Source organism: Gymnodraco acuticeps, unplaced genomic scaffold, assembly GCF_902827175.1.
Source record: "Gymnodraco acuticeps unplaced genomic scaffold, fGymAcu1.1, whole genome shotgun sequence".
NCBI classification, from domain to species: domain Eukaryota; kingdom Metazoa; phylum Chordata; class Actinopteri; order Perciformes; family Bathydraconidae; genus Gymnodraco; species Gymnodraco acuticeps.
In genome coordinates, this window is record NW_022992138.1 from 18,843 (window position 1) to 31,743 (window position 12,901).

The 12,901-nt window shown below is 42.3% G+C and overlaps 1 protein-coding gene across 4 annotated transcripts in view; it reads right to left on the reverse strand.

The window, feature by feature from the left end:
- Window positions 1-1,144: 1,144 nt before the first annotated feature.
- LOC117538266 (SPRY domain-containing SOCS box protein 4-like) overlaps window positions 1,145-12,901 on the reverse strand; it is a 75,619-nt gene continuing 63,862 nt past the window's right edge. For all 4 annotated transcript variants that reach the window (XM_034203864.1, XM_034203863.1, XM_034203866.1 and 1 more), the window contains one exon: window positions 1,145-2,077. In XM_034203864.1, coding sequence (XP_034059755.1) covers window positions 1,950-2,077 — 128 coding nt within the window. In that variant the 3' untranslated portion in view covers window positions 1,145-1,949. The remainder of the gene's footprint in view (window positions 2,078-12,901) is intronic.

Consider the following 12,901-nt stretch of genomic DNA (forward strand, 5'->3'; position numbering starts at 1 on the left):
GCTTCACGTCTGGGTCATTATACCAGCCTTGCTGCACATTATCCTGGGCAAATGAGCATAATAGCCCCCCCCCCCCCCCTTTGGAGTCCTGACTATATTAAAATCAGAAAGTATGTTGTGTTAATGTAGAACATTTCCACACAGCTTTGTCTGTCCCCTTTGTTCTGTCACACTTCCAAAAACACCAAAATGAAATGTTTGCACTAAATTAGGAGATAAAAATGACAGCTGACTGAGCCCCCTGTAGTTACTGCTGCTACTTCTGTCAACCTCCCTGTGGTCGCTCCGCACATCGTTTTTTAATAATAACAATGGCAGATTTACTATTCCAACTAAATGTGTGTTTGGGTTTGGATGCAGAATATCTCTTGCTGTGTACACACTGCTTCATCACAGGGAGGAGTCATTGGCTTCAAGGCTTATTTTCGGCTAATCGCCTCTCAGGGGAGGGGTTTAACGAGTGGTCATTTAAGGTGGCAAAACTTTATATCAACATCTAAAAGGTCCGGACACACCAAACTGACACCAAAGAACACGTCCCGACGGACCCGACTGTTGTGTCGCCTCACGTCTCATGGCCAAGAAGTCGTACTGGAACACACCGCAAAGACTTCAGCCGTCGGCCAAGTAGCACGTACGCACTGCGCATGCGTGATGGGCAATACCTTTCCTTACCAGCAGGCGGCGGTAGTGTGTATTCGTCATTCAAAAGAGGCAACAACCGGAAGACAGACCGCGTGATACACCGAGAGAAGAAGAACAGACCATGTGATATACATGATATACTGTTTCACTTGCGACTTAAAATCGTAAACATGTTTAGTGCGGTACTGGCGTTATCAGCCAAAGGGGACATACTTGGACTGGTGTCTCACTTCCGTTTCGCTTCTCATGCACTGATTCGCTAAGCTGGAGGGCCAATCAGAGTGATTTATTTTGCCGACAGCCTCCGCTCCCGATTCAACATGTTCAATCGGGAGCGGAAGGTGACGGCACGGCCGAAAAGACACGACGGTGCGGGACACCGCAATCCGAGTAGGGCAACAGGACGCTCATCGACGGCCAGACATCTATCGAAGGCCGAAATCGGCTTGGTGTGTCCTGGACTTAAGGTTTCAGTCAAAGAGCACAGGAAGCGAGGCAGTGTGAGTTTAGCAGAGTTTATTCTTATTCACATTTAAAAGATTCCAATGGCGGCACATTTTTCGACATATACCTGCGAGTGTCCCGCAGACACATCTCATCATCCATGGAATGGGAGAAGAAGAAAACATTTTTAAAAATCTCATTACTTCGTGTGTGTGTGTGTACGTGTGTGTGTGTGTGTGTGTGTGTGTGTGTGTGTGTGTGTGTGTGTGTGTGTGTGTGTGTGTGTGTGTGTGTGTGTGTGTGTGTGTGTGTGTGTGTGTGTGTGTGTGTGTGTGTGTGTGTGTGTGTGTGGATGTTCCCTCTCTCCCTCCCTCCCTCCCCCTTGGCTTGGAGGGATTGTTGCATCTCCACAGAGCCTGCTGTGTTGTTGGGAACATAAATATAAATACCAACATGTTTACGAGAAGGCTTCAACAGAGTCTGTGCGGGACAGATGTCGGGGGGGGGGAACTGTCACCCACCACCACGGCACGTAAGGCCATCCGGAGACTGGATCTTCTTTTCATTGCTCACTCTCCATCATTTCATTCACCAGCTGCTCCAGTCATATGTCCAGGAGGTGAAAAAAAAACCTAAAAACATTCAAAACTGGAAGAAAAAAAAGGAAACCCAACTGTTGTAAACAAATCCCCGTTCAGCGCCGCCTTTCACTTCCTGCTCGTAGTCTTCGTCCTCATCCTCAGCAGATGTCTGATGGTTGTGATTAAGTTCAGTCTGGAGGCTGTTACCATCAGAACAAATGGGCCTCAGTCTCCTTGTGTGTGTGTGTGTGTGTGTGTGTGTGTGTGTATGTGTGTGTGTCACTGGTACTGGAGGTAGTTCTTGAGCGTCTGCGGCAGAGGGAGGGTGTCGATGTGATGGATGCGCTCTCTGCCCAGAGCCACTCGAGCTACTCGTCTGCACAGGTCCATGAGGGGGAGGGGCTCCGCTGTGGGGGAGGGGAGAGAGAGAGACATGGTGAGGGTCCAAACAGTACAAGAGTTAATGTGTTACAACAGAATGGAGGGATATGCTGTATTCATTAAAAGGCATTGTAGTGTATTCTATAGGTTTCTGTGCATGTCAATGGTCTGCAAAGCCTACAATCCCCGTGTTCCCTCCAGTTAGGGTCCAAACAGTACAAGACAAGTTTATTTATACAACTGATCAGACTTGCTCCCACTTTGCCTGTTTTTAAATCTTGTTTAAAGACCTACTTCCCGTGCTTTTGCAGACCACGTATAAGACGTATCACTCTGTTTTCTAAATTGGGGTTTTCCATTTAGTTGTGTTTTCAAATGTGTTTACATCGTGGATGAGGGTTTTCAGTCTGTGGCTATAAGTACGGTTTTATTGTCTCGTGCTTTTACATTAGTTTATTTTTGTCTAAATGTATTTATGCTGCGTTTTATACATATGTATTGATGTAGAGCGCTTTGGTCAACTGTTCTTAAATGTGCTGTATAAATGAAATTGGATTGGATATAGCACCTTTCAACACAAGGCAATTAAAAAGCAAAGATAATAAAATAAACATTAAAAGAAAAAATACATGAATACAAGAGTGTTGCAACAGAATGGGACGATATGCTGTTTTCATTAAAGAGGCACTGCAGTGTGTTCTATAGGTTTCTGTGCATGTCAATGGCCTGCAAAGCCTCCAGAGGGAGTTTCTCTCCCCCTCCCCTTTTTTCTAAATCTATGCACACAGAAGTTTGTCTGTACACACCGTAAAGCTCCTTGAGACAAAGTGTAGTTTATGATATTAGGGGGTGCACGATTCAGGAAATCTCACGATTCGATTTCTTGGGGGTCACGATTTGATTCACAATTGATTCGCGATCCAAAAAGATTCTCGATTCAAAATAGCTCAGGAGTCCGCCCTGTGAGGCATGAAGGGCGGACAGAGTGAAGAGGATGCTGCATAAAGTCTATGTGCCATGTTAGCGGGACATTACGGAGCTCACGCCATAGAAAGAAAAAATGGAAAACATCGCTACGGCAAGACTGAAAAATGTGAATCGGTAGAGATAGAATGTGAATCCATTTTTTTGCGCACCCTATATGATATTGGGCCATATAAATAAAAATGGATTCGTAAACCGATTGAACTTAAAGAGCCTGTGACAGCATCCCAACAACTGTTGTGCAATGAAATATTGGGCTACTAGTAATCTCGAACCGTCAGTTTAAAAAAGAAAAAGCGATACCGTTCCGTTAAATATCAATAATTTCGAACATCGCGGGGAAATTCCTTCGACTCATTTTGAAGTTTTGGGGGAAGCCGGAAGTGACGTCAATGCGGGAACGCTTCACTGTGCGGCGAGAGAGCCAAACACGGACAAAGTGTGTTGTCATGCATAGAAATGGTGAATTACTGAGTTTAGGCACGTTAATAACGTTTTAATGAAGTTGACGACAGTATATTCATATTTGTCAGTGCTTTCATGTCAATTCGGCGAACATAAACATTAATGATCGTGGTGAAGATGATGATTACATTAGGATTACAAATCGGTAGTGAGAGCTACTGAATTTCCTCCCGTAGGATGTGATATAAAAACAAATCGATTATTTTTGTAGTTGTAAACTCAAGTGGATGAAACTACATGTATTAGTGCTTTCATGTCAATTCGGCGAACATATGATACATTAAATGATCGTGAGGATGATGATTAAAAATCGTTTGTTTGAGCCGGTCTGCATTTCCTGATGAGAAAACAAACCGATGCTTTTTGTAGTTGTAGTACACCAACATGGATTAAACGTGTGTTTTTTTCACCACAATGTTGGGGAAATTAATGGATAAAATGCACGGATTATTATTATTATTATTCCCACTCCGATCGGGACACCAGGTCCACCGTTTCCCCGCAGCGAGGCTCCCCCCGTTGACAGTTTACGTGGGCTGGGTGCAGTCGCGGACTGGCCATCGGGACGAATCCCGATGGGCCGGTACCGAAGTGGGCCGGTCGGATAAGTCACTAGCACATCCCCCATAGGCAGCGCGTGAGGCTCAGGTTTGGGAAGGCTAAATAACTTTTTTTACCTGACGCTGCCCGCCTCCGGCGTCTATAGAAAAGAGATCAACTCAGTGTGCGGAGTTTAAATCTCTCAAGTCATATTACAGGATAAAGGAAATACAGTTTAAACTGCCGTATGCAGAGAAGACGCCGACGTGTCGCACTTATCATTCATATTACATCATCAATCAGATCATCGATCATATAATGTATCATATATTTCCTTATCTCAGTCAGCTTCTCCAGCCGTATCTGGCCGTGCAACACTTACAGTGTCACATACTGTATGCAGAAGAGAAGTATTATTTTAAGCAACACATTATGTTGACGAAACACTCGAGTCAAATGTAATTAAAGTCAGATCCACTCGTGTCTTAGACGTGAACGCGCTCTCAGTTGGAGAGAGAAACCCTGGCTTAATTTACCGAGTTGATAACCAGCGTCGTAGGACCGCTTAGCGAGATCTCGTTTGTTAGTTTGTTGTTGTTAGTTTGTTACTCAAACATATCCAGGGTCTGTTGAACTGGCTTCGTAGCACAGGGCACAGGTGGCTGGCAGCGCTAATGTCAAAGACACAGACATTGCATTATATATTGTATTTTACCAGGATGCAGTGACACAAATATTTACATATTTACATTTACTATCTACAGCACCCGCCGCCCCTGACATCCCCCACTCCCCCCGTTGACAATTTACTAGCGGTACCGAAGTGGGCCGGTCGAGAGTCCCGGGATGATTTTTAGTCCCATTCCACCACTGGCTACATGACCGTATGATCGCCCATATTGACGCACCTAATTCCTAAACTTCTAACAGATACAACATAAACCGATCCTTCAGCCTCATATGAGCTCTCAGACACGTTCAAAATTAAACTGTCATCGCTGTCTGAGCTTGCTGCTGTGTGCGCCATCGTGCGTTTACATGCAGATGCTGGGATCCTGAACGGTGCAGCTGGAGCGCTGTGCCCGCAATGACGTCACACGTAATTTGGCGGGATTTGAAGAATCCCCGAGAAGATCCAGAAAATGGTCAACATTGAAGGGCAGATTAATGGTTATCAAAGTACAAATATCCAAAATCAGTTCAGTAACGGTTTTCAAGGGGACCATATTTACTCAAATTGATGGGTTTGGATGATGGGGGACACTCGTGTCACAGGCTCTTTAAGTCGAGCAATTACAGACTTGCTTGACTGCATTATGTAAATTGTTTCAAAATATAGGCATAATGGTGCGTCACCATCCCACACACTGAAACACCAGCGACGTTGGAGGCATATGACGCTCAGACGGAGACAGACTTTTAACGGCTGCCTCTTTACGGACGTCCAGCTGCTGCACCTGAAAGCACCATCTGTTAGGGTTGAGGTCCTGCTGCTCAGAGTCCACTGACACACTGTGTGAAGGACACGAGCAGGGGCATTCACACACACACACACGGCAAGAAAAGTTTGTGGCAGTTTCCATTAACACGACACGTTTTCATAAATATTCAAAAGACATCCATCACATGTCGGCCGTAGCCTTGAGTTACGATTTATCGATGGAGCCCTGAAAAATAAGGGCAGCACGATTTGAGAGCAAATAACTAAATTGGGTTTATTTGGGAGATAAATTATTATTTAATTTATATTATCATACCTTTGACCTCTTGGTGTCTATTAACCTGATAACATGTTATATTTTGCTGCATGTGCAGGTCTGTAACGTTCTTAAATAATCTGAGGGGAATTTCTTGTTGTGTATTTTTAACTTGTGATGTGTTATTTTGTAGATTACTTTGAGCTGCATGTGTTGTATGAAAAGTGCTATATAAATAATATTATTATTTTGACTGACATTGCCTTAGTCACTAGTCCATATTTCGATGTTGATCACTTGTGCAGCCCTCAGGAAGCTGCTATCAACAGTCTGGAGTCGAATACAGCATGATCTTTCCATATTGATGCCGTCCATATTTGGTGTGATAGAAATACATTTTTGGAAGGTGTTAATATTCACAGAAAAACACGTCAATCCCAACAAGCCTCCTCTGTGACTGATTGAGCCGTTCGCTCTCCGCAGTCTATTGAAAGTGCCACGCGTTACCACAGACTGAAGCCCCCCCCCCCCCCCCACCAAACAAATAAGAAGCAAATATGTGACAAGTCTGACGCCTATTCACTGGAGCAAAGCACTGGACACACACACACAGCTAAAGAGGAAACCGAAGCTTGTCTGAAGCGAGGCAAAAATCAAATCTGCAAAGAAATATTCACTTAATGTCTGTGTGAGAATAAACAATAGCCTTTTCACTCTGTTTTTAAGCATCTGTTGCTACGGTGTTCTTTAATTGTCCTTTAATGTTTTTAAATAGATCAGAACATTTGTTGTACTTTAGTAATGCCAAGTGCCATCGTCTTGTTATTAAGGCGTTTTGCTTTTCGCACCATATCGTGGCCTTAGGCGCTTTCACACCGAGTGCTTTTCCCAGGAATAGTTCCGATAGTTCCTGGGATTTTGCGTTTACACCAAAAAGATCTGGAACTAGAACTTTTTTTCGGGAACCTTTTCACCCCTTTTCAGTGCCTGCTAGAGAGGTGGTACTTTCCTGGGGAGGAAAAGGTTTCAATTTCTGATTGGCTGGGCGAATTGCAAACCACGCCCCGTAAAACCCAGAAAAGTTTTGTGAAGCCGCCATTGTATTTGCTCGCATTAGCATTATTAGCATTAGCATTAGCCCAGCGCACCAACGGAGAGAGACTAACTTATGGCAACACAAAATGAAACGTGGGAGCGGTGGAGTGATGAGGTTTTACCCGGGACTTCGGGTGGCAGTATACGCCGTGAAGTTGTTTGCGGCCTGCCAGTAAACCCAAAGCAGAAGAAGAAGAAGAAGAAGTGACGTCAGCGGCTTCATTTGCGTAATCCTCCCTCAGGGACTTATTCCGGTGTGAACGCGATCTACTAGATAGTTCAGGAATTAAGACTTCCGGGAACTATTCCTGGGAAAAGTACTTGGTGTGAAAGCGCCTCTTGAGTCAACCAAAAAAGGCCTTTTGAATGCAATGCTTGTCATCAACTATACAAAAGGAGGTGTTTTAGAGTCACCTTATAAACCTGCCATTTAAAATGCAACCTATAAATTGTTGGAAAAGCATCTGATAAATATTTAAAAGTGACTTTAAAGTGTTCAACAAGAGACACGATTCGGTGTTCTGTGTCAGAATCAAAGTTGACACCCGTTGATATGGTAGATCTGTTCAGGGAAAACCCCCCATGTTTTTCCTTTGTGCTATTATTCGCTGTAGACGGTGAACTTTAGTAGCGCTGAATTCCTCCGCTGCAGTCTGGAGAGAGTGACCTTTGAAGCAGCGGTGAGAAGGAAATAATGAAACCCACCAGTGAGCAGCAGCAAAGGAACGGAGTACAGCTATCTTAATTTATCTGACTGCCATGTGGATAATGGAAAGCCTATAAGAGCACCTCGGGGACAAGTGGCTGAGTGTGGACTGATTTGTTGCCATATCAGCGTGGCGAGGGCCCAAAGAAGAGGGCGTGTTGAATTAAGTGAATAGACAATGTGCAGCGATGTGTGCAATGAGACTTCACAGCTGATAATTCCTCACAGCGTCTAGGGAACACAGCCCTGATTACCCTGCGTCTACAAATCCATGCTTCAGCACAGAAGCTTACCAGATTAGGAAAGAAATACTCGTGCACCGGGTTGTACCGACTGTTTATATAATCCACAAAGTTCCTAGGCCTCGAAGTCTGCATGGAAATCCTAATTCAGAAAATGTGAAACAATCTGCATTTTCATTTACGGGCAAAACACACTGGCATATTCTTCCAGTTGAATAGAGAGGCGAAGTCCCTCCCTTTCCGGTGGACCTCCATGGGACCTTTTTTCGGAAAAAGTATGTATTGAAGTCAATGGAGAGAGAAAGATTATCTTTCGATCCCGTTTGAATTGTGCCACGAATTACACATATGATGTTTGTCCATTTAAAAGATAATTTTTCATGTCAAAAAATTAAAAAGTGTCGTAAAACTGTGAAGTAACACTTTTGTTTGTGTGAAACCGCTCAATGAACTACATCTCCCGTCTCGCACCACACACCAAGACGGCCGTCACGTTGGAACGTTTCACTTCTTTCTTTCAGAATGAGGCGGAAAGTATTAAAAGAGGTGAAAATCACTCCAAGTCTGGGCACGTTGAGAGCTGTGCATACACACAAGGGGAGTTAGTCGGTTCCTAAGAGCCAGCATGCGGGACCGGGACTCTGGGATTTGTAGTCTTTCTAGTTGCGTATTTTTCATAGTCTTATATTTCAACAGTTTTACGACAAACTGTGACTTTTTTGACGTGGAAATTATCTTTTAAATTGACAAACATCATATGTGTAATTCGTGGCACAATTCAAACGGGATCGAAAGATAATGTCTCTCTCCATTGACTTCAATACATAATCTTTCCGAAATAAGGTCCCATGGGGCGGAAGTAGATGGGCGGGACTTCGCCACTCTATTTCAAACCTGTACTTCTCTTATGGTGCAAAACAATTGATATTAAGCAACCAGTCATGCCAACATTAATTACACTGTAATCTGAGTTTTTCAATTTTAACTAATATTATATTTTAACTGTACTATGTATTGACCTGTACTTAAATCATGTTTTATAATTGTTTGTGTGATAGAGATTATGCAATGTGTTTAGTGATTGTTGATTGATGCACCTACCTGCAGATGGAAATTAGCTATTAGCTCAAATCTGGTATAATTCATTTCTTCTCTTTTCTGAGATGAATGTATTTGTATGCATGGTTCTTGTTGAAATAAATACATAATACAAAAAAAACCTTTTGGAAGGCCTGGGGCCTGTACTACGAATCAAGTTCAACCTAACCTGGATATGTTTGAGTTCGTCGGTTGACTTAATCCAAAACAAACCCACTCTCGCTAAACTGTCCTACGACGCTGGTTATCAACTAGATCGCTCAAGCCAGCCGTGTCCTATCTAGTTAGGTGCGCGTTCACATGAAAGGGGTGGTATCTGGAGCATTCGACCAATCACAAACAGGGAGAAGCGCACTGACAGCGCAGCGTCATACTTCCTGAATGAAAAGTCAACTATAATATTAGACATATGAAGAAGTTAAACTTTGAACATCCATGACTTAAACACTTGATCCAGGATCAAAGCCACAGAGCTGCACCTGCAAGGTGAATACAGCTGGGAACAGAACAAGTGTTTGAATGCGTACATTAACAGGTTTATGATATCACTGCCCCGTCTAAGACACGATCTGACTTTAATTACATTTGACTCGAGTGTTTCCTCAACTTAATGTGTTGCTTAAGATAATACTTCTGCATACAGTCTGTGACACTGTGAGTGTTGCACGGCCAGATACGGCTCAGCTGACTCAGATAAGGAAAATATATGATACATTATGATGTGATATGAATGATAATGGGACACATCGACGTCTGCACTCAGTGACACGGACTGTAGGCTACGTAATGTTACTTTGATCCTCCTCCAACACACACGAACGCGCACATGACCAATGAGGGCACGAGATAAGTTTGTGCCCAGATGGAAGGCTGACAGGCAGGTAGGCCATCCAGGTACTTTAGCCGGGCCGGCTCAGATGATTGGTCGTGCTTTTTACAGCGCCACGGCTTCCACCGATGACATTTATTTATGTATTTATTGTCAAAGCATTTAATATATTCATTGCTATCGGGACGTTAAGAGCATTCCATGGAATATAACAAAAAGTGTTTCTGAAGTGAATTACCTACCCCACCTTTAAGACATAAAATAAATAAGGAAGTAACCTATTCAAATAAAGAAAATAGAGCAAGTGATACTGAAACTTTACAGTATCACTTGGACTTTATGGAATGTAGCCCTGGTGCATTTCATGTGGAGTGAATACTGCACTGGACTCCGTTTGATACCATGTGGTCATGGCTTTGAGCCACATTAATAGGAGGCGTGTGGTGCAGTGGGTTGTGCGTTGGTGTTCGGATCAGGGGGTCACAGGTTCAAACCCCACTGCAGTCAGCATGTCGTTGTGTCCCTGGGACACTTCACCCCAAAGTGCTCCTGTAGGGATTGTCCAGAGTATTGAGTATGTAAGTCGCTTTGGATAAAAGCGTCTAACAAGTGACATGTAATGTAATTAATACATTACATGAACAAGAAATGCTTGTCAGCAAACACTCATACAGTATGGCAACACATATATACAGTATATGATGACATCTATGAGGTAACCAGACTTGTGTGCTTTGAGTCAGTTTTCATGCAGTTAACGCAAAACTCATCATTTTCATTTTTACTCCTGACATTTGGCTCCTGGTGAAAATAATCAGAGTAACTTTTGAAGTAGCTTTAAAGTGACACTTTTCCTTTTTAATGAACTGCTGTGTGATCAAATGTTTGCCATTGTGAATTTATAAAAGCAACTGATAAATATTTACCAATATAATCTGGTGTGATGTTATTGTGTTGCAAGTAAAACGTGGCTTCTTGCTCTAACACTATTGGCCCTGCCCCACAGTGTTGTTCTCCTGAGGGAGGTGATGACACCATGATGCCACAAACTTCATGAAAAACCGACCAATCCCTGCTGACTTGAGCTGGTCTCCAAGGTAAAGGTTGCCTGGGGCGACGAGAGGTCCTGTCAGACAGTGGTGATGAGCAGAAAGTGCTCTCAGCTGTCTCTAAAAACACTGCAAAGTGATTTATAGTTGGGATTAAATGAGAACATAACGTGGTAGAGATAGGACTTGAAGCTATTCTGATTTAATGATTATAATACAAGTTCAGTAACACTTTATATTAAGGTACACAAATTCACCATCAACTAGTTGTTAGTTAACATGCCTTACCTGCAGGGTTATTGAGGAAAAACTCTCAACTAATGGCTTGTAGAATACGGTCATGTAGAATAAGGCATTTATAAGTGTTTTATAATGACCAATAAAGAGCCAATATACTGCTAATATGCATGTTAATTAACAACTAGTTGATGGTGAATTTGTGTACCTTGTGTTCTTTAAAAAAAACACTTTTAAGGAAACAACTGGGCAATCTGCCAATTGTGATTATTATTTGAAATACATGACAAACTATTTAACAATGAAACATATCTAAAAGCTTTGAAGTAATTGTATTTTACAAACTATAGATGACATATTCGAACAAAACGTTTATTTGTTCATTAATGATGAAAAAATTATGAAAATGTCCCTTCTTTATTTTAATTGGGCCATCGGTCAAATGTAATCCCAATGAGTTATTGTTTTCAAATTGTGCAGCCCTAATCTTTGTAAGTGAGAAATGTATCACCATACAAGAGCTTATTCATCAACTTAATACAGACGTCAGGGTATCCTTTCGTTCAAAGGGAGCTCTAACACTAACTTAAAGTGCACCTAGGGCGACCGTGGCTGCGAGGGAGTGCGGTCGTCTTTCAACCAGAAGGTTGTGGGTTCGATCCCAGCCCGTGCCGCCAACATGTCGATGTATCCTTGGGCAAGATACTTAACCCTGAGTTGCTCCCGATGGCATGGCCAACGGTGTGTGAATGTTAGGTCCTAGAGCAAGTGCTACTGCTCTGTATGAATGGGTGTGAATGGGTGAATGACATGTAGTATGTATAGCGCTTTGAGGGGTCGTAAAGACTGGATAAAGCGCTATATAAGTACAGTCCATTTACCATTTACCTATCAAGCTATTTTAAGGCATATATTATGGGTTTCAGATATATACAAATATATAAAAACATGTCATGTAATGTTATTTCCTGCTTTTTAAAAACACATGTGCTCTTCAGTACAGGTTAGCTCTGAGTGTTAGCGAGGCTTGCTAATGTAAACAAAGACGAGATTACGTCCAGCATCTGTGGGTCCAGCATCCGAAATTACGTCATATCGGACGCAAATCTGGATCAGCTCCGTTGTCCCCCCGTTTTTAGAGATTTGGGTACGGAGGAAAAGAGAGAGGGTTTTATTTTCTGACGCTGCGCGAGTTCCCCGACACACCGGGGACACATGTTTATGTTTAAAAGACATCAAAAAGTGCATTTTGCATGATAGGTCCCCTTTAATATATAATTGCATAATAAAGAATATGTCATGCTATTTTTAAGTCCATTTAATGTTGAAGCTCGGAAACTAAGACTCTCTCACTCTCTCTGTGTAAAGCAGCCTGGATGTCACGTTAATGTCATGTACAATACCCGATTGACTTTCAAACGTTTAATAATGAATCCATGCTTATTAGCTGAAAGCTCAGTTAACCAGAGGTGAACAGTGGAGCTCAATATTAAGTCAAAATTATCGCAATCATGCAGCCCTTCTAACTTTTATAAATAGCGATTTCAATTCCAGTGAGACATGTCTCTGTGTGAGGTGTCCTCATTCATCGAGTTCATGAAGACCTTTGAGTATTCTTTCTTTCAAAGGGAGCTCTGTCACTAACCTGACATATATCATTGCATAACATTTGCATTATATGATCTTTCGAGTCCATATAACGTTGAATATCGAAACAGAGGTCCCTCTAGTGTTTTTAAACCATGATTCATTATTTACTTCCTTCAATAACCCTAAACAACCCATCTCATTACATTCACATTTTAATTAAAAAAAAAAAATTGCACGCTGGTATTATGAATGTATTTAGTATGTGGTTCATATTTGTTAAGTAGTATATCGGTCTATAACAGCGTATTATAACTTATT